This window comes from Stegostoma tigrinum, chromosome 4 (assembly GCF_030684315.1).
Source record: "Stegostoma tigrinum isolate sSteTig4 chromosome 4, sSteTig4.hap1, whole genome shotgun sequence".
Lineage (NCBI taxonomy): Eukaryota > Metazoa > Chordata > Chondrichthyes > Orectolobiformes > Stegostomatidae > Stegostoma > Stegostoma tigrinum.
In genome coordinates, this window is record NC_081357.1 from 74311900 (window position 1) to 74339764 (window position 27865).

At 39.3% G+C, this 27865-nt stretch overlaps 1 protein-coding gene across 6 annotated transcripts in view; it reads right to left on the minus strand.

The window, feature by feature from the left end:
- fam228a (family with sequence similarity 228 member A) overlaps window positions 1-27865 on the minus strand; it is a 57434-nt gene that overhangs the window by 22196 nt on the left and 7373 nt on the right. For 5 of the 6 annotated variants that reach the window (XM_048531279.2, XM_048531277.2, XM_048531280.2 and 2 more), the window contains exons 2-5: window positions 24512-24664; window positions 16707-16784; window positions 15350-15532; window positions 13301-13381 (exon numbers count right to left, since the gene is read on the minus strand). In XM_048531279.2, the coding sequence (XP_048387236.1) occupies window positions 13301-13381; window positions 15350-15532; window positions 16707-16784; window positions 24512-24664 (495 nt within the window). Of the gene's footprint in view, window positions 1-13300; window positions 13382-15349; window positions 15533-16706; window positions 16785-24511; window positions 24665-24972; window positions 25000-27865 lie in introns of those variants that run through there. The other variant, XM_059645420.1, reaches the window with a different exon arrangement.

Genomic DNA, 27865 nt, shown 5'->3' on the forward strand with positions numbered 1-27865 from the left:
CATCCCAATTTACTTCAAATTTAAAGAGGGAGTTTAAAACATCATTATCTTATATTGTGCTCATGATACTCTTGCCTACAAAGTATAAATTATAAGAAATTTTCTATAATAGTATCAAAATATATCATCGTGAACAGCTTAACAACTAACTTATTACATGCTACAGAAGTAATATTCTTCCCTTTGTCATATTTTACCATTAAGCATATTGCCTGAACAACAATACAATACTTAACCTGTAATATCCAATTACATTTGGCAGTCAGGATTTAAAGATTAGTAGAATGAGTTCTTAGAATTTAAACTTTTCTGAAACTGGTAGTTGCACTTGCCTTAACCTGAAAACATAAACTTCCTTTGCATTTCACTCAGATTGTACAGTTTCTCCATGTCTTTGGTTAGAAAATTGTAAACTTTGTTTGAAACGAAAACAAAAATTGCGGGAAAAACTCAGCAGGTCTGACAGCATCTGTGGAGAGAAACCAGAATTAACATTTCTGGTTGAGTGACTCTTCTGAGGAAATGTTCTGATCTCTCTCCACAGAATATGCCAATTTCTGTTCTTGTTTCTGATTTACAGAATCCACAGATCTCTTGGTTTTTATTTTGTAAGCTTAGTTTGATCTGATTTAATTTTGTCAAGAACAACAATACTGATTTCTGATCATCCTTTGGACTTTCTGGTACCAGCTGGAAAACCCAGAAAAAATCTGTCATAACGCTTCATATTATCAGGAATCAGTCATGCCCTTGCTCCTTTAAAATCAGACACTCCATTGTCTTAGGGTATTGGCCACTCTGCACACAATCTTTGAACTACCCTGTTCAGGTTCTAATTCCTGATCTCCATTCTCTTCAATGTCTGTATTTTTTTGTTAAACAGTCAACTCCATACAGAACATTTCAACCAGCCGCATATCCAAGTTGTCTTATTCCTAGCTGAATCTGGGGTTATTTAACCTGAAGAAGTTAGCCTCCTCCTTCCTGACAAACCTCAGGGGATCTCTCTCCCACTGCAACTCTCTCCTCTATCCACCTTTGATGCCCCTCCCGCTCTCTCCCTATTTATTTCAGAACCCTCTCCCCATCCGTCTTTTCTGATGAAGGGTCTAGGCCGAAACGTCAGCTTTTGTGCTCCTAACATGCTGCTTGGCCTGCTGTGTTCATCCAGCTCCACACTTTGTTATCTCGGATTCTCCAGCATCTGCAGTTCCCATTATCTCTGATACACTGCGAAGCCTCTTCCAGGGATGCCTAACCTGAAGAAGTTACCCTCCTCCCTCCAGACCAACCTCAGGGGATCTCTCTCCCACTGCAACTCTCTCCTCTATCCCCCTTCGATCCGCCTCCCCCTCTCTCCCTGTTTATTTCAGAACTCTCCCTCCATCCCCTTTTCTGATGAAGGGTCTAGGCCCGAAACGTCAGCTTTTGTGCTCCTAAGATGCTGCTTGCCTGCTGTGTTCATCCAGCTCCACACTTTGTTATCTTGGATTCTCCAGCATCTGCAGTTCCCATTATCTCTGATACAGTTTTAAACTCACTGCGAAGCCTCTTCCAGGAATGCCTAACCTGAAGAAGTTACCCTCCTCCGTCCAGACAAACCTCAGGGGATCTCTCTCCCACTACAACTCTCATGTCTATCCACCTTCGATCCACCTCCCCCTCTCTTCCTATTTATTTCAGAACCCTCTCCCCATCCCCCTTTTCTGATGAAGGGTCGAGGCCCGAAATGTCAGCTTTTGTGCTCCTGAGATGCTGCTTGGCCTGCTGTGTTCATCCAGCTCCACACTTTATTATCTCAGATTCTCCAGCATCTGCAGTTCCCATTATCTCTGTTTACTTTTATCTTTAAGTGTGTTTCCATGATATTAAACATTATCACATTTTTCAAAGAGATAAAGTTTATTTTTATTCATTTATGAGATGTGAGCTTCACATGCTAAGCCGTCCATCCCCAATTGCCTTGGAGAAGGAAGTAATGAACTACTGAAGTCGCTGGAATATAGAAATATCAACTGTGCTGTTATAAAGGAAGTTTCAGGATTTTGACACACTAACATGTTTTGTTAAATGGTGAGCTCTATCGAGAACATTTCAACCAGCCACATATCCAAGTTGTCTTATTCTTAGCTGAATCTGGGGTTACTTAACCTGAAGAAGTTAACCTTCTCCCTCCGGACAAACCTCAGGACCAGCAATATAAATCCATGTCAGATTCGAGTGTGCCTTGGAGAGCAACTTGCAGGAGTTGATGTCCCCTGCATCTGTCCACCTAGGTGATAAAGCTTTGGAAGATACTGTGAAAGGAAGCTTGGTGAGTTATTACATGGCATTTTTTACGTAAGTGTTTTCCAATCTTTCTAAATGTAAAATCAGTTTCTGAATTCAACTAAAACCCAGGAACTAACCCAGAGAAAATCTAGAATAAACAGTTTATTTTTAGTCCAATATAAAACCAAAAATATATAAAAGAGTGAGGTATTTAAGGATTAAATCTGTAGCCATATAGTCAGAAATGAGCAAGCTAACAAAGTACATCGGAACGAACAAGAAAAAGCAATCAAACTCAAAAACAAAAATTGCTGGAAAAGCTCAGCAAGTCTGGCAGCATCTGTGGAGGGAAAGCAGACTTAATGTTTTGGGTCCTTTGACCCTTCTTCAGAACAGTTCTGAATACTTCAGTTCTGAAGAAAGATACTGGTTCTTAAATGTTAATTCTGTTTTCTCTCCAAAGAGACTGCCAGACCTGCTGAGTTTTTCCAGCAATTTCTACTTTTAATTCTGAGTTTCAGCATTCACAATCCTTTGATCATTTTGTTTAGTGCAACACATCCAGACTGTTAATATTATTAGCCACAAAAGCCTTGGGTGAGGAACAGATAATTTTCATTCAGTAGAATGCATCTTAGAGGTATGTGGAGCCAAAGTAAGCTTTCCCTTTAAAATCACAGTGATAGAGTGGGTTTTCTGTTTAGGAGTTCCCAAAAATCACTCTCCCTTGATCTGACTTTCGACTCAATATCATTTTGCATAATAATGATCCCCATATCAGCTCCACTGCTTTGTAAATGAAATACCAAGTAACCAACCCACTAGTATCTCTTTGAAGGAATGGGTTTAAGACAAACATGACAATTGGTTCCATCACATTAAATCCTTGAAATCACCTGTTGACTTCCTCTGCTTATTTCCTCAGGTGGGAAACCATTTCAGGGCAAAACCATTTTGCTTTCATTTATTATTTTCTCTAGATCCAGGAAATGTTACAGCATTTTACCTTTTTAATTGGGAGGACCACAAGCCCATTCAACCTAAATGCAGTCACAACAGTGATCACATGTACCAAGTCCCTGTCCTTTCCCTGCAGTTCGGAGTTTAGCTTGTTCAGTTTTGACACTACGTCTGTGAGGAACTCAAGGTCAAGCAACTATGCATCATCTGACAGCTCACTGCACACTTCATTCCTTGATTTTAAAGAAGTGACAATTTCAGGCATTAGATCTAAAAGTCTTTACAGAGCCTTTCCCCATTGTAACTACCTCACATCAGCATGAAGGGTTACCTCACAATTGGCTGCAATGAGTCCATCCAGTAAGCTTAAACAAGCTGAAGCACTTTGAAACAATTTCATTCTTGCTTGAATTAAATGCACAATATTTACAATAACTTGCATTACATGTAAAAGGTCAATACTTTACTCACTCATGCTTACTGCTGGATTATACAGAGGTAACTGAAAGAAAGGGGAATTCACGATCATTTCTGCAAAATGCAACAAAATGTATAATTGTGCCAAGCCAAGATGGCGGAAGATCAATTGTGATAGAAACCAGCTTAATTAGAACATTTCTTTTCAATCACATACCTTCTCATAGAATCTCTACAGTGTGGAAGTAGGCCATTCAACAAATCAAGTCCACACCAACCCTCTGAACAGCATCTCACCCAGGCCCACCTATCTTTAATTGAAACACTAATTTTCACAGCAATGTTACAGAAAGGATTTGGGGTAGTACTGTGGCATCGTGACTAGCATTGCTGCCTCTGATTCAGAATCTCCAGGTTCAAATTCAATTCCACGACAATATAGCCAAGAAATGTGCATTCATAACACAGGCAAACAGGGTATACAACAACTTGTTAATCCTCCAACTGCAGTTGCATGAGTCAACAGTGGTCAAAATTCATGGTCAGTCATGTTTATTTCTATAGAATTTTTTTAACAGAATCCCTACTGTGTGGAAACAGGCACTTCGGCTCAACAAGTCCACATCAACCCTCAGAGCATCCCACTTAGACCCATCCCCCAATGACCCACCTAATCTACACATCCCTGAACACTACGGGCAATTTAGCATAGCCAAGCCACCTAGCGTGCACACCTTTGGACCGTGATGTGATGGAAAGAATTTGGAGCCCCTATCGTCACTGTCCATAGTTCCAGCCTATAATGTTCATGTGAAAGTGTATGTTGCCATCGTAACTTGGAATTTTGGAGGACCAATTATGGTTAGTCTGCTAGCTAGACTGGTGTCAACACCACCAAATTTAATCATGATTCTGGAGGAGTGGATTAAGGACCATTGTAATGTTATGAGTCAGACCTGCACACAGACAGAGAACTCAAAAAGAAGAAAGAATATAAAATTATCCCTGATTGCTTCACTTCTAATCAATCATTCTATTAATATTCCTGTATCATGTCACCACTAAGTCCTGTCTTTAAGCCCCAACCCACTCATTATGGTAAATGGTTTTTTACATTCGTTTGCACTCTATGTCATTTTGAGAATATACTTTTCTCCAAAATGCACGGACATGTACCACCTGGGCCTCAGGCTTTACCCTATTTTCATGGCCCAAAGGAACAGTACGCTATAAATCCTCCTATTCTTTGGTATACCCCTATTAGTGCAATGTATTCTTACTTATCTTTTAATAAAAGAATAGATAAACATATATGACTTCTGTCAGAGCACAAAATAATTAACTGCTGAGACTTTTTGGATTCTTTTTGAAAGGTTACTTGTTTTTTTGGGGGGTTGGGGTAAGTCCTTGCTCATTGTCTCTAGTTATTTGTTACTGATTCAGTCATATAGTAACAATATGCTCTGTATTTGTGATGAAACATAAGACCATTAGATGTATGAAAGTAGGTCATTCAGCCCTTGAATTCCGCCTTCATTCAATAAGATCTGATCTGATCATTTTCAACACCACTTTCCTGCCTTTGCCTTATAATCCTTGATTCACTGACAGATCAAAAATCTGTCTCTCTCATCCTTGACTATACTCAACAAGCCAGCCTTTACAACCCTCCTCAGTAAGAAACTCCATTGAATCACTATCGTCAGAGAAGAAATTCTTCATCTGTCTTAAATGTACAACCCTTTATTCTAAGATTATGCCCTCTGGTCTTACACTCTCTCAAGGAGAAACAACCTTTCTTCATCAATTCCGTCAAGTACCCTTAGAATCTTGTATGTTTCAACAAGGTTTCATTCTTCTAAGGTCCAAAGAACACAGGCCCAACCTACTCAACATCTCCTTATAAGTCAGTCGCTCCATACTTGTTATCGGCCTAGTGAGCCTTACCTGGACTGCTTCCAAATACAGTATATTTTTCCTTTAATAAGGGACCCAAAACTGTTCAATTCCAGTTGTGGTCTGATCACTGTTTTATATCATTTTTGCAAAATCTCCCTACTTTTGTATTCCATTCCCTTTGAGATAAGGGCCAAAATTCAAACTGCCTACCCTATTATCTGCAGATGCCAGCTTTTTTGTGATTCATGGACAAGGACTCCTAAATGTCTCTGTTCTGCAGCTTTCTGCCTTCTTTCTCTCTTTAAATAATATTCAACTTCCTCAAGTCTTCCTGCAAAAATGCATAACCTAAAATTTTCCCATGTTATGTTTCATCTGAGGTATTTGAACTTAGAAACAGAATTAGATGAATTCATACATATCTGCAATTATTAATCTTCCATTATGCTGAAAGCCACATTGCAAAAGGAACATGTTCAATTCTTAGAAACCACAGTATTTACAACAGCATCAAGCAACAAGCGTAAGTTAACAATGAAAGTTTACTTCTTCAAAAATAAGTGACATGTGCTTCTACACAAAAAAGCCATCACATAAGCACACTTTCTATAGTCTGGTGAGATCTTAGCTACAAAATTCTCATCACATATGTATAAAGGTAGAAGATCATAACCAAGCAGTTACTAACCTTCTTACTGCATCTAAGTTCTCAACTTCAGATGTAAATTTAACCACTAACACTGTTCACATTATGAGACCATCTACTTAATTTTTCCCCTAAAGAAGCTCCTAAACATATGAAGCCTTAAGCTCAAGATTCCACACTCATTTGCAAGCAATTCAGTATTTCAGCGATTTCAAGACTTTTCTGGCTCCTAGTTGGTGAAGCATTCCATTGTTGATGGGCTCAGTGCTGTGCTCTCTTGTTTGCAGACTCACTCCCTACCCACCTAGACGCTGCCCAGTCTCATCATTACCCCAGCCACAGCCTGCTTCTCCACTTACCTTTTGCAGCCTCTCCTTCTGCCCCATCCACATCCCCTCATACTATTTCAGGTTCTTTATATCCAGTGAATGGTCCTATAACCCAGGCGTGACAGATGGCTTCCTATCCCCATCACTCTCAGCCTTGGCAAATCCAAACAAATACCTTGCTTACTGCTTGAACAATCACAGACTGATTATCTCTCATGTTTACTGCTAATGGGCTCACTAGGAAACAAAAACAGGATTTATGCATGGCACAGCTGAGATATTAAATAAGTACTTCTCATCTCTCTTTACTAAGGAAGATGCTGCTAAAGTCAAAGTGAAATTAAAGGCACTGGATAGAATAATTATAAAGTGGATTCACATTAAAGGCCAGTCAGAAAGACTGGAGAATTGCAAATATTATATCCTTGTTCAAAAAAAGGTGAAAGAATAAGCCAGGCAAATACAGGTTAGTCAGTTTAACTTCAGTCATGGTAAAGCTTCCAAAATGTGTTTGATAAAGTGCCACAATACAGGCTTAGAGGAAAATTAAAGTCCGTGAAATAAAACGGATAGTAACAGCATGGATTTGAAGTTGACTGAATGACCAGAAATCCAGAATAGCTGTGAATGGTTGTTTTTCTTAAACTGGAGAAAGGTATATACTGCAGTTTTCCAGGCAAGAGTCTTATCTCAATACAGAATAGATCTGGAGGAACACAGCAGGTCAGGCTGCATCAGAGGAGCAAGAAAGTCAACGTTTCAGGTTTACACCCTTCATCAGCATCTGCAGTTCTCGCTATCTCCGAGTGACTGAAAACCAGACTGTGAAGTCTCTTCCAAGGATGCCCACCTTGAAGAAATTGTCCGCCTGTCTCCGAAAAGACTTTTGTGGATCTCTCCCCCACTGCCATCCACTGGTGATCTCCTCCACCCTGAAGTTTTTTTGACCACAAACTGAAACAAACCTGTTACTACAACTGCGGCACAGTGGCTCAGTGGTTAGCACTGCAGCCTCACAGCACCAGGGACCTGGGTTCGATTCCAGTTCGATTCACACTGTCTGTGTGGAGTTTGCACATTCTTCCTGTGTCTGTGTGGGTTTGCTCCGGTTTCCTCCCACAGTCCATAGATGTGCAGGCTGGGTGGATCGGCCATGCTAAATTGCCCATAGTGTTCAGGGGTGTGTGGGTTATAGGGGGATGAGTCTGGGTGGGATGCTTGAAGGGGCGGTGTGGACTTGTTGGGCCGGAGGGCCTGTTTCCACTCTGTAGGGAATCTAATCTAATTTCCTTTCTTAGTGCCTGCCTATGCAGCCGGACTATACCCCATGGTCTTCAAACAACATTCAGACCATCCCAATTTGGGCCAAACTGCAACAACTTGTTATTTACAATACCTCTAAAGCCACCAGAAATGGTTTTCTCTACCTCCTCAACTCCATGCTCACGGCCATGTGCAGGCATCTTCTCTCACTACAGTCAGTCCTACCCCAGCTCACAGCCTCTCTTTTCCAAACCTGCAAAGGACCTCTACAGTTGTTCATTCTACACAGGATCCGCACCATCATCCAATGCTTTTTCTCTTTCCTACTGGACATCAAGTACACCAAACTTGCTCGTGCTTACCAAAATATAGAGGTCCTGATGAAGGGTGTAAACCTGAAACATCACTTTCCTACTCCTCCGATGCTGCCTGACCTACTGTGTTCCTCCAGCTCCACACTGTATTAATTCTGACTCCAGCACCTCCAGTTCTTGCTATCTCCATCAGTCTTATCTCCACTGCTTTACTTGATCTACACTAATGACCTTGACTTGAAAATGTACAGCAAAATTTCAAAACTTTGAAATATTGAACTGTGAAGAGAATAGTGATGAAAACTTCAAGTGGTCACAGTCAGGCTCTTCTTGTTATGCTTTGAAAAGAAGATGACCATGTTCATTGTCTGGGTTGCTCGGTAGAGCTCTAGTTGTGCAGCATGCGTAGACAACTGATTTGGCCAAATTGCACCAAGATTTTGCTGCAAATAGGGCAAGATATTATAGCAAGGTGTAGACCTGGATGAACACAGCAGGCCAAGCAACATCATAGGAGCAAGAAACCTTGATGTTTCAGGCCTTGACCCTTACTCCTTCTCTCATGCTTTGATGTGATGTCTCAATCTGGTGTGGATGCTTTCCATACTAACTTGGGGTGATCACCTCAGTGTTTGGTATCAAGACCTGCCATCTAATCTATTGACGCTTCCAAGGGGAGTTTGTGAAAGTACAAGACTTTCTTGGCATGATGCTGACCTTATATAGACAAACAAATTTTCTCCTCCACATTCCCAAACTGATGAGGCTGGAATTGAACCTAGGTCCTTGGTGCTGTAAGGCAGCAATGCTAACCACTGAACCAGCATGTCGCCCCAAACCCCAACCCCAACCCCAAACCCAACCGCAACCCCAACCCCAACCCCAACATAGGTATTGACAGCTAGGATAAATGAATTCCTCGAGGAGTACATGGGCAACAGGAGTATACTCAAGAGGAAAATCAGGACGGCAAAAAGGGGGCATGAGATAGCTTTGGTAATTAGGGTTAAAGAAAATCCAAAGAAATTCTGCAAATACAATATGAGTAAAAGCATAACTAGGGAGAGAATAGGGCCCCTTAAAGATCAGCAAAGCCGTTTATGTGTGGAACGGTAGGAGATGAATGAGATTCTAAACAAGCATTCTGTGTCAATATTTACTGTGGAGAAGGATATAAAAGCCAGAGAACTTGGAGAAATAAATAGTGATATTTTGATAAACATCCACATTACAGAGGAGAGAGTGCTAGACGTCTTAAAATGCGTAAAGGTAGATAAATCCCTGGGGCCTGATCAGGTGTATCCTAGAACTTTGTGGGAAGCTAGGAAAGTGATTGCTGGGCTCCTTGCTGAAATATTTGTATCATCAATAGCCATAGGTGAGGTGCCGGAGGACTAGAGGGTAGATAATGTGATGCCATTATTTAAGAAAGCTGGTAAGAAAAGCCAAGGAGCTATAGGCCAGTGAGTTGATATCAGTAGTGAGCAAGTTGTTGGATGGGATTCTGAGGGACAAGATTTATATTTATACGGAAGGCAAGGACTGATTTGGAATAGTCAACATCGCTCTGGACGTGGGAAATTGTGTCTCACTAACCTGATCGAGTTTTCTGAAGAAATGACAAAGAGGATTCATGATGGCAGAACAGTAGATATTGTCTATATGGATTTTAGCAAGGCGTTTGACAAGGTTCTGCATGGTAGACTGATTAGCAAGGTTAAATCACAAGAAACACAGGGACAGCTAGTCATTCAGATTCAAAACTGGCTCGAAGGTAGGAGACAGAGGGTATGGTGGAGTGTTGTTTTCTGACTGGAAGCCTGTGACCACCAGTGTGCTGCAAGGATCGGTGCTGGTTCCACTGCTTTTTGTCATTTATATAAATGAATTGGATATGAACAGAGGAGGTATAGTTAGTAAGTTTACAGATGACACCAAAATTGGTGCAGTGGACAGTAAAGGTTATCGCAGGGAACACCTTGATTAGACGGGCCAAGATGTGGTAGATGGAGTTTAATTTAGATAAGTGCGAGGTGTTATATTTTGGTAAGGTAAATCAGGGCAGGACTTATACACTTAATGGTAAGGCCCTGGTGAAGTTCCAAGAAAGGAGATCTTGGGGTGTAGGTTCATAGTTCCTTGAAGGTGCAGTCACAGCTAGACAGGGTAGTGAAGAAGGCTTTTGGTATGCTTGCCATTATTGGTCAGTGCATTGAGTATAGATGTTCGGATATCATTTTGTGGTTGTACAGGACATTGATCAGGCCACTTGTTATAGAAAAGATGTTGATAAACTTGAAAAGGTGCAGAGATTTACAAGGACGTTGCCAGGGTTGAAGTGTTTGAGCTGTAGGGAGAGGCTGACTAGGGGAAAATCGGAGGCCTGAGGGGTGATTTTATACAAGTTTATAAAATCATGTAGCGCATGGATAGGGTGAATAGCCAAGGTCTTTTTCTCAGGGCATAGGAGTCTAAAACTAGAGGTATAGGTTTAAAGGTGAGAAGGGAAAAATTTAAAAAGGACCTAAGGGGCAACATCTTCACACAGAGGTTGGTGCATGTATGGAATGAGCTGCCATGGTGGAGATTTGTAATATAACAGTTTTTAAAAGGCATCTGGTTGGGTATATGAATAGGAAGAGTTTAGAGGGATATGGGAAAAATGCTGGTAAATGGAGCTACATTAATTTAGGACATCTGATCGGCATGGACGAGTTAAACCGAAGGGTCTGTTTCTGTGCTGTAAAATTCCATGACTCTACAGCCGCTAGTGACTGATTTGGCTGATTGATTGTATTCTTGGGGTCAAGATAGGATTTTCCTGGAGAAGAATGTTACATTATCTCAAGTATTTTTTCATACTGGGTGTAATATCAATGTTGTTGTAAGCATTGAAAAACAAGTCCAGGTTGCAGTTTATGTCCAATCCTAAACTGGCAAATTGCGCAGCCATAGGTAAATAGGAAATTGTGAAGTCTAACACAGTCCTTTCCAGGAGTCGGCTCCAACTGAACTGCTTCCGACCCACATTAAATCTGATTTTGAAGTCAGCATCACTATCATGCAAGACATTAGACAGCCAGACATAAAAACCACGCTGAAGATGGCAACACCAGCACACAGCCCCATTTAACAGCATTGGTGATTAGGACCAGGTTGGAAGAAGCATCACAATCCAGGACAAATGCAAGCATGTCAACATTCAGATGTGCAGTAACGTAGGAGAATGATTAGTAGATTTATGCACAATTCACTGAACGCAGCAGTGCTGGCTGAAAAAGTAGTTAATAAGGCACAAAGAATATTGGGCTTTATAAATAGAACAGTGTACAAAAACAGATAAGTTATGATGGCCTTTCATAAACTAGTGTATTGGTCTCAAGTGTTGAGTCCAGTTCTAGCAGTAAACTTTAGAAAGAAGATTTACAAGAAGGGTTCCAGGGATTTCCTTTACATGGACAGATTAAAAAAGCCAAAACAAAAGCAGTAATTGCTGGAGAAACTCATCAGGTCTGGCAGCATATTGGAGAGAAGGCAAGGTTAACATTTCAGGTCCAGTGACACTTCTTTGTTTTTTCTTAAATAAATCAGATGTGTTCACTTTGAAGAAGGTTGAGAGGAAATTTGACAGTTGTGTTCAATATCATTAGCAGCTTGAGCAAAGTAAATAAGGCATTTTTAAAAAAGACAAAGAACCACGATTGCTGGACATCTGTAGCAAAAACAGAAATTGTTGATGAAACTCATCAGGTCTGGTAGCATCTGTGGGAAGAAAACAGAGTGAACATTTTGAATCTGGTGACTCTTCATCAGAACCATTAGCAGCTAGGAAAAAGTGGTATTTATGCTGCGGGTGAAGTTGCGAGGGAGTAAAGAGATGAGTAGGTAGGTGGGGTAGGCAGACAAGGAGAGATTGTGGATAGGAGGCCAAGACATAAGAAAAGCTGAATAAATGATAATATTATTAGCAGTAGGAGAGAATGAGTGGCCTGTACTGAAAGCAACCCGTATCATGTGATAATAAGCCTGGGAGTAGGTGAGAATGGGTGACTATGCTAAAAACAATCCATGTCATAACATCCCGAGATGCTGTTTGGCCTGCTGTGTTCATCCAGCTTCACACTTTGTTATCTTATGTCATAACATGATTGGGTGTGGGATGCATAAAAAAAATGAAAAATAGAACCAGACTGTAAATTTACTGCACTCAGTGTTGAGTCCTGGAGGCTACAGAATCCCCAAGGGGAAAATTAAACATTGTTCTTTGAGCTTGAGTTGAGGCTCGCTGGAACACGACAGCAGTTTGTGCTAAACATTTCGGTGTGAGAACGTGATATTGTGCTGAAGTGGCAGGCAGCTGGAAACTCGCGATCATTTTTGCAGAACATAGGTGTTCAGGAAAGTGGTCACCCAGTTTGCAAATTCTTTAAAATGTATATGGTTAGGATCTGGAAAACACTATTTGACAGTATGGCAGAGGCAGATTCAATTGTGGCTTTCAAAAGGAAATTAGATATTCATTCAAGTTCAAAACATGCACACAACTGCAGGGGAAATGTCAAGTAATGGGACTAGTGGAGTTACAGAAAGCAAGCACAGACACAACAGGTCGAATGGCTATACTGTAATTGTTCTATGACCGTATAATCAACAAAGTAACCCTCAATATTTATGTCATTAAGGAAAAGACGCATAGATAAAAATAATTACATGTCCACAATTTTTTTGAAGCCCAAACTTAAGCCTAAGTTAGGGTGATAACATTAAGGGAGTCACCAGTTAATTTTCAAAAACATAATTTAAATGCTAAGGCTATCATATAAGATCAATTCGCAGCAAATGTTCATTTTAATGTCTAATTAAAATAATTTGAAATATAGTGATTGATGGCTTCTGCGTATCATATCCAAGAATTAATCCAGAATCCATATTTTGTACAACTGCAGATTTTCTTTGAATAGAATCAGGAAAACATGCTACACCATTGAAAAGCAATTTTAGTAAACCAAACTGTCAACAGAGTAGTCTTCCAATCTGAAAATTAAAATGTGCCTTTAAAGTGAATAGATTGCTTTCTGAAATAGATTGTAAGTACATTAAAATTATATGATGCAGTTTCATGTTATACTAGCAATAAACATATATTGTGGTACAACTGTTCCTTGAAGACCTAAGCACTGTAAAAATCACAAAAAATATACCTTAAATGTATGAGGCTTGCATAGATGGCGGACGAATGGATTGAAGTCATCTGGGTTATATTCTTCCAAAAACACAGGTTCCTATTAAGAGATAGTTTAACATTTATGCATATGAAAATTATATTATGGTGTGAAGGTTCATGATATGCTACTACTATTTGGAAACTTGGATTTTAAGATGGAGAAACCGCCTATATCCAAGTTTATTTTGTATTTAAATATTGTCTGCTTTAAGGAGAGAGATATTTTTAGTTTCATTTTAAATTTCTTGTGAGAATGGCAATGAGCTGCCTGAAGTTTGTTGATAAATGCATTTTTAATGAGGATTACAGCCTTGTAGAGATCAAGGTAAACAGTTCAGTATATTACGGGTAAAAGGGTATAGCAAAATAAAACTGTTGTCTGGTATTAGGGAAAGATAGAACCATCCAGAAGGTCAGGTTAAAGCAGAGAACAAAGGTTGTTAGCTAGCAGTTGCCAAAACAGTCAGGGCTAGGGGGAAGAAAATTTGTGCTATAGAAGAAAACTATTGAATGTTGAGGGTATGGAATACCACCTATTTGCTCTGAAAGTGTTTAGAAGTCAGCAAGCATAATTCAATTACACATATGTCAACTAAACAAAGAACTTTAAACTGGAGTCAGAATGACCTTTCACAAGTCTGAATATCTTGAAGATTATTATGATGGGTAAAAGATTTGCACGTTTAGCATTGATATTTCTGATAGCTCTCAAATAGCATTGTATAATATAGTATGGTTAGATATCTTTGCATTTTTTGCAATAAACATTTATGTCCTTTTATTAAAAACACACTGGCAATCTCTTGGTGGATATTTTCAATGACAAACCATGTAAATCGGATATGTGCAACAGGACATAATTAGAGGAGCACAGAGATCTCAGAGGCTATTAGGGTTGGAGGAGGTTACAGAGCTGGGGAAAGTGTGAGGCCCTGGGTTTGAGTGCAAGATTGTGGATTTCAAATTTGCTGGATTGTGAGCTGATGTGGAACAGTGAATCCATGCTGTGACAGGTGACCAAATTCAGAGTGAAGGGTGAACGGAGCAACAGCAGTTAGGGAGACACAAAGATGGGAATTTGACCAGAAAAGAGTTGGAAGGCATAGATGAAGACTTTAAAGATGGATCACTGCAGCATGATCAGGAGAAGCACCTTGTCTGATTTAAACTGCTCAAAACTCAAACTGCTTGACATCATCTAACTCAACACAGAGGCTAGAACTGGGACTACAGTTACCATTATTGACCTTGGGTGAGGCAGAACTGTCAACAAAGGTTTTTGCTCTTAGTCACTATTTACCTATCCCTTGAAAGTCCTATGATATCTGATATCAAGAATTATGGAATCAAAGCAGATCAATGGAGCTAAGGTATAGAGCAGACATGATCCAAGTGGATGACAGAGCAGGCTAGAGGGACTGAATGGCTATATTCCTATAGTGAGCAGAATGGTAGTTCCATTGGAATAATAAACCTGAACTGTCAAAAAGATCAAGCCAAAAGGATCATTACACCAAAAGGACTGTGGTAAGATGGATATACTTTGGCTCAGTGGTTGGGGTGGGTAGTGCACAGTGGCTCAGCAGTTAGCACTGCTACCTGACAACACCATGGATCCAGGTTCAATTCCAACCTCTGGTACTGTGTGGAGATTACAGATTCTCATCATGTCAGTATGGGTTTCCACCATGTGCTCTGATTGTCTCCCTTGGTGCAAAGATATGCAGGTTAGGTGGATTGGCTGTGCTAAATTGCCCCATAGTGACCAGTGATGTGCAGGCTAGGCAGATTAACTGTGAGAAATATAGGGTTGGGAGATGGGTCTGGGTGGGATGCTTTTTGGAAGGTCAGTGTGGCCGCAAAGGGCCAATAGACTGCTTCCACATTGTGGGGATTCTACACCACAGTAAACAAAGAGCAAAAATCAAACTTCAGTCCCATGCTTGGACTTAAATTGTCCAGTATCACTATCAGCTGGATTGTAAGGATAGAAATAGATATAGATCAGATAGATTGTCAATTTTACCTTTTTATTGCAGTAGTCTAAATACTGTAAAACTGCAGGACGTCTTTTTTCAACTGACTGATTTAATTTTGCCTTGATTTTCCACTGTATTCGTTCATAAATGTAGTCATTCCATTTTTTGTACAGTAGTTCATTCTTTCTCAAGTTTAGCATGTCCTTGTAGGCGATATACTTATCCAATTCCTAATTAAAATCAGAACAGGAAAAATGCTGAATAAAAATGAAATAACAAAGTTGCTGCTCAAAATCTACAGTTATCACATTTGTATAGATGGGAAATACGTAACACATCTGGATGTGAATTTTATAACAGACAACAAAAGAGAAGACCTGTTAGGTCAAATTTTCTTAGGAATAGCAGATTGAGCTTGTACTCATTATTTAAGAAGACCATAGCTGATCTGCACTGCAACGCCCTTCATCTGCCTTTGATTAATTTTCCTTGAAACTCTTAGCTAATAAATACCAATTAATAACAAATAAATTAAATTAACCCAGCTTCTACATCTTTTCAATTTCCCATTAAAATATTGCATCTTTTGTGTTTCTTAGTTCTACCTAGTGTTTCTATTGCCTGGTTACCTTTAGGAAAACATTTCTACTGCCATAATTGTGTCTTTTATCAATACTGAAAGTACTACTCCTTTCCTACTTTCCATGTTCTTTCTGAAGATTCCAATGTATGGAATGCACTGGTCTCAGTTATCTTCAACTTGTAGTCAGGTCTCTGCAGAAGTGCTGAAAGCTATTTTATTTCTACCACACATTTGGGGTTTGTCCAATTACACCTTCAACCTCCACATATCTCACTGGCCCAAAACCTGATTGATCCCTGGTTTGATCATCTGTGGTCAGGAAATAAAACATATTTCCATATTGTCTTTGTTTTACCAGGTTATTTTGTTGTTACTAATTATGTACAGGTTAAAAACACAATTCACTTTTTTTGCATCTAGTCACTTCATTTCCCCTTCTGAATGCTTAAAATCCTTCCTATGGTTTGATTTATCCTTTCTGCTAGGACCCCAAATGCAGTGCAATTCTGTGGAGACAAATACAGAGAGGTACTGTCCTATACCAATACTGCTTCCAGCACTCCAAGGGAACTCTTCCTTCACTGATCAGTCTTATAGCAGCAATATAAAGCATTTCACGAGGGACAGTGGGCAGCTGAAATAATATGGATAGGAGAAAGCAAGTGAGACTCTAGTGAGCTGTCCACATACAGTTGATGCAATGAGGGAATATATAACTACAAAAATCAGGAAACCAATATAGGATAGTAGCATGGTAACAACGGAAAATCTTAATATAACTTTCGCTACGCAAATTCGTAATGGTTAAAAATTAACCTTACCTTGATAAAGCATTCTTCCACATCATACAATGGCTGACAAAGAGCACTAACTTCCAAGGATTCTTTATCTGCTTTATCCTGCAAAAAAACTCCAGATATTTAAAAACTATAGACTATCTATGTACAAATATTTAAGCAGTAGCACTTCTACACTGAACTGCAAATTCAAAAATAAAATCAGACTAAGGACTGAAGAGGATTTTGAAAGCTATTTTATTCCTCCTACATATTTGGGGTTTGTCCAATTACACCTTCAACCTACCACATATCTGACTGGCCTAAAACCTGAGTGATCCCTGGTTTGATCATCTGTCAACCAAATGGCTCCTCGTTTAAAGTCATACAGCTTGGAGACAGATCCTTCGGTCCAACCAGTCCACGCCAAACATAATTCCAAACTAAACTAGTTCCACCTGTCTGGATCCCTCCAAACACTTCTAATTCATGTACAAATGTTTTTCAAATGTTGTAAACTTACCAGCATCCACCACTTCCTCTATAAGTTTGTTCCACACGTGAATCACTGAGTAAAAAAGCTACCTCTCACGTCCTTTTTGAAATCTTTCTCCTCTCACCTTCAACATATGTCCCCTTGGCTTGAAATCCCCATCATAGGGAAAAGGCACCTGCTAATCACCTTATCTATACCCCTCATGATTTTAAAAACCTCTATAAGGTCACCCATCAACTTCCCACACCCTAGTGAAAAAAAATCCCAGCCTATTTGCTTAACAAAGTTAGATCATGTGGAATACAGGGAGAACTAGCCATCTGAATATAAAATTGGCTAGAAGGTACGGCTCAGAGGGTGGTGGTGGAGGGCTGCTTTTTGGACATAAGGCCTGTGACCAGTGAGGTGTCACAGGGATCAGTGCTGGGTCCACTTCTTCATTTATATAAATGATTTAAAATGTGAATACAGGAATAATGGTTAGTAAATTTGCAGGAGACACCAAAATTGGTGGTGCAGTGGACAGTGAAGAAGGTTGCCTCAGAGTACACCTTGATCAGATGGGCTGATAGGCCGAGGAGTGGGAGATAGAATTTAAACTGGATAAATGTGAGGTGCTATATTTTGGTAGAGCAAATCGGGCCAGGACTTACACACTTAATGATATGGTCCTAGGGAGAGTTGCCAAACAGAGACCTTGGAGTGCAGGCTCATTGTTCCTTGAAATTGGAGTCACAGGTAAGCAGAGTTGAGAAGGTCAAGATAATAAAATGTGAGGCTGGATGAACACAGCAGGCCAAGCAGCATCTCAGGAGCACAAAAGCTGACGTTTCGGGCCTAGACCCTTCATCTCTGATGAAGGGTCTAGGCCCGAAACGTCAGCTTTTGTGCTCCTGAGATGCTGCTTGGCCTGCTGTGTTCATCCAGCCTCACATTTTATTATCTTGGAATTCTCCAGCATCTGCAGTTCCCATTATCTCTGATAGAGTTGAGAAGGTGTTTGGTACACTTGCCTGAATTGAGCATAAGAGTTGGGATGTCATGTTGCGGCTATACAGTACAATGGTTAGGCCACTTTTGGAATATTGCATGCAATTCTGGTCTCCCTGCTATAGGAAAGACACTGCGAAACTTGAAAGGGTTCAGAAAAGATTTACAAAGATGTTGCCAGCATTGGGGGATTTGACCTATAAGCTGAATAGACTGGGGCTACTTTCCTTGGAGCATTGGACGCTGAGGGGTGACCTTATACAGGTTTATAAAGTCATGAGGACACAGATAGGGTGAATTGTCAAGGTCTTTTCCCCAGGATAGGGGAGTCCAGAACTAAAGGTGAGAGGGAAAAGATTTAAAAGGGACCTAAGGGACAATTTTCTCATACAGAGGGTGTTATGGAACGAACTGCCAGAGTTAGAGATGGAGGCTGGTACAATTACAACATTTAAAAGATATTTGGATGTGTATATGAACAGAAAAGGTTTAAAGGGACATGGTCAAATGCTGGCAAATGGGGCTGGATTAATTTAGGATATCTGGTCAGCATGGATGAGTTGGATCTAAGGGTCCGTTTTCATGCTGTATGTTTCTATGACTCTATTCAGTCTCTCCCTATGATTCAACCTCTCCATTCCTGGCAACTTCCTGGTAAATCTTTCTCTGAACCCTTTCCAGCTGGATAATATCCTTCCTACTACAGGGCAAGCAGAATGGGACATAGTACTCCAAAGGAGGCCTCACCAACATCCTGTGCAATCTCGACATGACGTCCTAACTCCTATTCTCAGAAGTCTGAGAAATGGAGGCCAGTGGGCTAAATGCCTTCTTAACACCCAGTTGTGATGCAAATTTCAAAGAATTTCATACCTGAACCCTTAGGTCTCTCTGTTATACAATACGACCCAAGACCCTACCATTAATTGTATAAGTTCCGCCCTTGTTTGTTTCACCAAAATGCAACACGTCACATTTAGCGAAATTAAACTCCATCTGCCACTCCTCAGACCATTGATCCAGTCAATCAAGATCGCTTTGTAATCTTAGATAACGTTCTTTACTGTACACTATTCCATCAATTTTGGTGTCACCAAAAAACTTACTAACCATGCCTTCTGTTTCTCATCTAAATCATTTATATAAACGTTGAACAAAAGATGTCCTTGTGGAACATCACTGGAAACAGGCCTCCAGTCTGAACAAGAATCCGCCACCACCAGTCCCTGTCTCCTGCCATTAAACCAATCTTGTATCCAATTGGTAAGCTCACCCATGTGATCTAACTTCACTAATATCATACTACATACTACTACCATTCGAAATGTTATCAGAAGCTTTACTAAAGTCCAGGTAAACAACATTTACCACTCTAATGTCATCAATCCTTTTGGTTACTTCCTCAAGAAACTCAATCAAGTCTGTGAGATGTGATTTCCTTTGTACAATACCACGTTGACTATCCCTCATCATTCCTTGCCTCTCCAATCTTCTGTACTGGCTATGTAGCGGAATTGCCATATTTGGGCAAGATTCAGAACATTTATGGAAATAAGGCTCCATAAAACTCCATGTCTCCAATTACAATGACATTCCAAAAAAATGGAATGACTATGTCTATGAACCAATACAATGGAAAGTCAAGACAAAATTAAATCAGTCAATTGAAAGAAGATGTCCTTCAATTTTATAGTATTTAAACTACTGCAATTAAAAAGACACAAATTGGCAATCATATTTGATCTAGATCTATTTCAAGAAAGAGATAGGCAGAGCTCTTAAAGATAGTGGAATCAAGGGTTATGGGGATAAGGCAGGAACAGGATACTGATTGTGGATGATCAGCCATGATCATAATGAATGGTGGTGCTGGCTCGAAGGGCCAAATGGCCTACTCCAGCACCTATTGTCTAATGTCTATATTCCCACTGTTGTGATCCCAGCTGAGAGTAATACTATACAATTCAGGGTCCTGCAAGGGACCAAAGTTTGAATCTTGCTGTTTTTTTTTACTGTGGTGGTTGGTCAGTAAGCATACTCACCAAGACTCTGCCATGCTTTTATCAAAATAACATAAAAGTTTATTACACAAAAATGTGTTGATATTCAAGGGTAACCATGCATACCTTTTAAAATGAGGGTCACAATTATTGTTGTATGTGGGTAAACATTACAGTCAATATACTCACAGCAAGATCCCACCTACAATCAGATTTTGATTTTGTAGAGCTTAATGAGAAACACATATTGCTCAGATCACCAAAGTTCTCCTATACTGCTCTGAATTATGCCAAGGGATGCTTTACCTCCATTTGCACTCTCCTCTAAAAGTAAGTATCTCCAAAATTAACACCTACTCATTGGTACACTAGAATGTCAACCTAGATAATGTTTAAAACTTTAGAGTGGGGCCTAATCCCAAAGCTTTCTGATTCAGAAAAGGTAGTGTTACTACTACTTCTGATTAAAATTAAAATTAAAATATTCAATCTAACAGACTTTTTACAGGGGCTCTTATGGTGCGGTGGTAGTATCTCTTCCTCTGAGCAGAGGCCCAGGTTCAACAGTCACCTGCTGCAAAGGTGGATAATAACATCTCTGAAAACATTGCTTTATAAAAAGACTTCCAGAACAACTCTTGTAGCATAGTAGTAGGGTCCTATCCTCTGAACCTGGAGGCCAGGTTCAGGTTCCACTGCACCAGAGCTGTCTAATAAGACCATAGCCCATTAGATTTAGCAAAGAAATTAGACCATCTGGTCCACTGAACCGGCACTGCCATTCAATATTGGTAGGCTATGTTTCTGAACCCCATTCTCCACCTTCTCCTCATAACATATGATCCCTTATCAATTAAGAACCTTTCCATCTCTGTTTTGAACACACTTAATGGCTTGTCCTTCACAGCCTTCTGTAGCAGGGAGTTCCACAGATTTACCACCTCAATTTCTCCTCATTTCAGTTCTAAAGGGTTATCCCCTTTCTCTGAGGCTATGCCCTCTGGTCCTACTCTCTACTATTATTGGAAATGAACAGTCATAGAGTCATGGAGTACGGAAACAGACCTTTCAGTCCAACTAGCCCATGCCAAACACAATCCCAAACTAAACGAGTCCCATATGCACATGTTTGGCCCATACCCCTCCAAACTTTTCTCATTCATCTACCTATCCAAATGTCATTCAAACATTATAAATGTACATGCATCCACAACATCCTCTGAATGTTCATTCCACAAATGAACCATTCTCTGTGTAAAAAAGCTGCCCCCATGTCCTTTTTAGAATCTTTCTCCTCTCATCTTAAAAATATGCCCCTTAGTCTTGAAATCCCCACCATTGGGAAAAGGCACTGCCATTCATCTTAACTATGCTCTCATAATTAAAAAAAACCTCTATAATATCACCCCTCAACCTTCTACACTTCAGTGAATAAAGTCACAGCCTATCAAGCCTCTTCCTGTGATTCAAACTCTCCATTCCTGGCAACATCCTGATGAATCTCTTCTGAACCCTCTCCAACTTGATGATATTCTTCCGATAACAGGGCAACCAGAAACAGACAAAGTATTCCAAAAGAGGCCTCAACAATATCTTGTATAACCTCTTTGTGACTTCCTAACTCCTATTCTCAAAGGTCTGAGCAATGAAGACAAATATGGTAAATACCTTCTTAACCACCCTGTCCACACGTGATGCAAACTTCAAAAAATTATGTACGTGAACCCCTAGGTCTCTGTGTCACGCAATACTACCCAAGGCCCTATGTTTAATTGTATAAGTCCTGCCCTTGTTTGTTTTACCAAATAGTAATATCACCAAATCGTCCAAATTAAACTCCATCTGCCACTCCTCAGCCCACTGACCCCATCCATCAAGATCTCTTTGTAATCATAGATAACCTTCTTCACTGTCCACCATATCACCAATTTTGTTGTCATCTGCAAACTTATTAACTATGCCTTTTCTATTTTCATCTAAATCATTTATGTAAATGACCATCAAAAGTAGACCCAGCGGCTATCCTTGTGGAAAACCAATCCAATAAATAACCCCGTATCGACACTCTCTGTCTCATGCCATTAGCCAATTTTGTATCCAATTGGGAAGCACACCCTGAATCTTATGTGACCTAACTTTACTAATTGGTCTACCATGCATCAAAGGCTTTACTAAAGTCCAGGTAAACCATATCTACCACTCCGCCCTCATCAATCCCTTTGGTTACTTCCTCCAAAAACTTAATTACATTCGTGAGACATGACCTCTCTCACATAAAACCATGCCAACTATCCCTAATTATTCCTTGCCTCTTCAAATGCATAAAAATCCTATCTTTCAGAATTACCCCTGACAAAATCTTCTCCACACCCACTCTACCAGGCCTCTCAGTATTATCCAAATTTCACTGAGATGCCCCCCCCACATCCTTCTAAACTTCACTGAATATGAACCCAGGTTCATATGAGCGGTCTTCAACCGCTCTTCATATGATGTGCTCTTTGCTCCCAGGATCATTTTTGTGAAACTCCTCTGAATGCCCTCCAAGGCCAGCATATCCTTCCTTAGATATGGGACCCAAAACTGCTCACAATATTTCAACTATAGTCTCATGGCGGCCTTATACAGCCCCAGCAGTACATCCCTGCTCCTGTACGCTAGCCTCTCAAAAATGAATGATAACATTACATTTGCCTTTGCAACTGCAGGCCAAACCTGTTAACCTATGAAAGTCCTGAGCTAGGACTCCCAGGTCCCTTTGTGTTTCACATTTCTAAAGCATTTCTCCAATTAGAAAATAATCTACATCTCTATTCTTCCTACCAAAGTGCACAACCTCACACTTTCCCACATTGTATTCCAAATGTCACTGCTCTAGCCTCTACAAGTCCTTTTGCAGCCTCTCTGCTTTTTCAACACTACTTGTCTTTCCATCATTCTTTATGCATCTGCAAATTTAGCAACAATACCTTCAGTATCTTCATCCAGATTGTTAATGGCAATGTGAATATTTGTGGTCCCAACACTGACCCCTGCAGAGCTCCACTAGTCATAACATATTTGAACAGGTTGATTCAAAATTATCTAAAAGAGTTCAGACAAGCAGTATGTAAAATGTAATGGTGCAATATTCTGTAGACAGTGGTAGTAAGAGTGTACAAATGAAAATTATAGTTTGCCATCTGTTAAACTTGGGATGAACTGCCTCTGAATTAGATTAAATCTTTTAAGACAAGTATAGCTCCAATTTATTGTGAGATCATTGGATTATATTTCAGATGGTTTATAAATTTTGTACAACATATCTCACTTGAAAAATATCATTTTAAAATACTTTTCCATGGAATATAAATAATCTAGTTGAAAAAAAATTAAATGATCAGATCGCACTTTTTGCAATTACAGCAAGTATCTAAAATAACTAGGACCTTAGTGAGGGTGGTTATGAAACTTGAGTCTTTCAAGCAGAAGTAAACATTAACAGTTGGAAACAACAATCTCACTAACTAATTTAGTGTTACTCTCATCAAATTTAAGCCCATGACTGACAGTACATGTTGGAAAGCATTCATCACCAGACCAACTGTGAAGCAGTCATTATCATACATTATTTGGCTAATTTTAATATAAAGTGAAGCAATTAAATTGCTAAATACCCTGTTTTGACTGAGACTCATCTAACACAAGGCTGTGAAGATTTTGAACAACTATTTCATTTGGAATCAGATTACTACTTTATTGAACACCCTCAGGAAACACATAATAATTGAGATGAAAAATGTTATTTAAATCAGTTTAACTGGCTGAAATAGCATGTCCCAAATTTAACAAAGAAGCTAGACAGGAAAGTAACAAATACACTACAGCATTAAAATACAGGCATAAAATAATTCGTAAAGATGGAAGCAGGATTCATATTCATTGCAGTTATACATTTTTAAATGGTTTATAAAACATATATCTTCACGACGTAGAATAAGCCATATAGAGCAGTGAACGCCAACTGTGAAATCTTCTAGCAAGATGGTGATCAGTATAAGAATTTCTTATGATTAAATCTTTTGAAAAATATACTTTATTCATAAAAAGAATTTGTATATATACACATAGTCACAAATGCAGTTCCATTCTTTACAGGAGCACATCAATAAACCAATCCAATGAAGAACTCTCCCATGTATGTCACAATCATTCATAACACAGTTCTTGCACCTGGAGCTTCAAATACACCACAGGACGAGGGTCAGTAGAATATGATTGTACAAATCTCTGAACTACTTGCGGGACTTTAATGTGGTTTCTTTACGTGCATCCAGCTATTATTACTTCTGCTCACAGCTATATTTTCTTTAAAAGCATTATACCTGGAGATATGCAAATGACTTCTTCGAGAGCCAGTCCACACAAGTCTTGTCTGTTGAACAAACAGATACACTTTGGCATTTTTCAGGTGACCCTTTTCTTGCATTCCTTTGTGCTGAAAGAAATTTCATTGGGCACGTGTCTGTAGTAGAAATCTACAATGGAGGCAAAAGCGAGTGTAAAATTACAAAGACCATGCTGACAACTTCGACGAGACACTTTTAAACGCTGTTCTTCTTAACCTAAGGTTTTAGACATGGCATATTCTATGTAAAGTTCCTGTCTACATGTCCAAGTTTTCCTGTCAGCAAAGGGCTCTGCTTCACATACAGTCAAGTAAATGCGATCAAATATTTCTTTAATTGTGCCTTACTTTGTGCAGCATAAGACTTTTACTGCCTGGAAAGCTCATGCTATTCCATCAAGAGGCAAGTAGCTTGACTGAATGTAAATAACAACTTACCTTTTGAGCAATCATTAGATACTTAAAGTGAAAGAGGACACAATCGAGTCCTAACAAGGTTCTTTTGAAATTGATTACCTTAGAATATTGTGGATTAGTTTGGTTGTACAGCAACAACTCATTCATTGCTTCAATTGCTAAGTATAATGTTGCATTTTAATTTATATGTGTCGTACTTCCTTCAATAAGTATAATAAATAAATATATATAGGGTTAGGGTTCCTTTGGTCTGAATGTATAGTATAAGGAACTTACAAAATGACACTAGTGTACATATACCAAATGCTAATTCATCCCTTTAAACAACCACTTCCAGAGACTGCTGCAACAAGATCAATCTTGATCTACAACTCAGCGTTCCCCTAAAAACGGAACAGGTCAATGAGAAGACAGCACAACCGGGAGTCAAGTGCATTTACCAATCTTCCAGTAGCTATTAGAAGCAATCTGAGAGATTTTAATACAATAAGTTTGTGATACTATAATTTGCTCTGGGTGGTCATTCCTCAGCCACAATCAATTCACAAATGGTGATGACCAGTTTCACTGTTGCTACATCATGATGGCATTGAATATAAACTAATGAAGCCACACATATGTATTGCACTTGTGAAGGTCATTTGTTTGCCTGTCAGCTCTGCCTGAGGCTCGGCATCAACTGTAGAGAAAGACAAAGAATGAAAGGAGTAAAGGAGCATGCAATGAAAAGAAAGACAATTGTTTTGAACTTCCAAGTGCCTGAAAAATTCATACCGTATCAGTAAAAACCTAGAAAGCTTTTTACACACTGTTATGAATCTACAGACTCAATTAGGAAATGTGGCTGCCTGCTTTGCTGCTGGGCTTAAAAAAAAGTGCATTGATTAAAAAGACACAAAAGCCTACAAGCTTAGCTATTTTAACTTCAACGTCGGCTGTGTAATAATTATGTTTTATCAATATTTTATGGCCCACAGGTGTGAGGGGTGAAATTAACCTATATCAGTGACAGGAAACAAGTTTGTAGTGAATTGGGCACTTGATTATAAGTTGCTGTACCTAGACATTGTTCAATTTATTTGGATTGAGGTGCAGTTCACCAAGATTCTTTTTACAATCTTGGCTATCCAGATGATCGTTTGTGAAGGCATATTGATTATTTTCAGCAAGCGGCCACTTTCATTTCAGTTACAACACAGGTGCTATTTGCATTATTGGAAAAATATGCTCATCAAAAACATTGAGTTGAATGCTTTATCAAATTTTAAGAAATGTTTATCTGGAGGATTACAACTGGAGGGGCATGGAGAACATTGCAACAATATCCACTGCACCTGCAAGCTGCCCTTCCAAACTGGGTAGATGCATGTCCAAACAAGTTGATTAAAGGTACCTGTTATTAAAACAACCACATTGTGATAGAGACTGGAACAGTACACTCTCACCCTAGTTTCATTATTCTTGGATCACAACAGGAAATAAAAATTCTTTTTCCTGTTATCAATAAGTTATAATTAAGTACCTTTAAAATCATGTTTTAAAAATTCTAACAACCAGGTTTCTCAACAACAAAATATTGATTTATTAGATGAACAAAACTCATTCAATGAAGATGAAATAATTAAGTCAGCTATATAAAAGTATTACAGAAGTACCATCTCTAAATATTCCTGAAGAGCTACATGTAAACGCACACACATATCTTCTTCAGAAAAAGGGAGAAAAGAAAAATTATCTGCACAGGTTGGTTTTCCAAAAAAATATCTTTGGTCAATGAGTTATTTTGCAAGCAAAAGAATAAAAGTGCAAAATGTTCCAGAGGCTGCTGGCCTGATATTCTAGCATATGTGGTCAAATTATTGATCATACATAATTGTTTCTGAAGGCTTACAAACACAGTTTTGCTCAGTAACTACAATCTTAGAATGTTCCTTCACTCTTTCAAAAGAACAAATAGATTTCACATTAAACACAACAAAAGGGTTTTCTCTTCAGAGAAAAGAGAGATCAGCTGGATCAGCTTGTTCATAGAAGGTGTTCCTTTAATGCTGCTCATTCTTAACAGGGTTTCTGCCATTTCAACCAGATAAAACAAGAACCTCATCAAGCTAGTCACTGTTCAAACAGCCCTAGGGAAAGAATGCAACATAACTAGCAGTTATCAGTCACATTACTGGCAGGAAACATCAAAACAAAATTCCCAAACATCCACTGTGAACTTTCAACACCTTCATTTAAAGAAACCTTACACACCTAGAGAGTGTAAAGATTACAAAAAGAATTTAATTCCAAGGATAAGAACTTTAAAATTGGATTAACTGGGAGATCAATGAGCACAGTGGTGAGGAGTGAACAGTACTTGACCTCAAATTTATGAACAACAGAATAAGAGAGTCCAGTCATCTAGTCTAGAGGTAACAATGATATGAAAATGGGTTACAGCAACAAATGAGCTGAGGTAGCAGAATTGGGCAATGCTTCAACATTAAAAACAGAGTTTCATATTGGTGCCATGCGCACGCAGAAGCTCATCTCAGAGGAAACAATTACATAAATGTTCACAACAGACTGATTTAGCTTTGAGCAGGTGCCAGAGAGAGATAAGAGTCATTGGCTAGGGAACAGAGTTGGTGGCTGAAACTGAAGGTGATAGCTTCAATCTCAATATCTGCTTATCCAGTAGTGGATGTCAGACAAACAGTGTGTCATTTTAGAATTTAGAATTAGAGAGGCGTAGAACTGGGAACTGTCAGCATACATGTCGAAGCTGATTCTATAACTTTCAGATGATGTCAGGAAAAGACAGCACACAGAGGAGAAAAAGGAAGGGGCCAAGGTCACGTTTAGATAAAGGGGGGGTTTAGATTAAGGTTTGGGGACCCAAAGGTAACTGTGCAGCAGGAGGAAGAAAAAC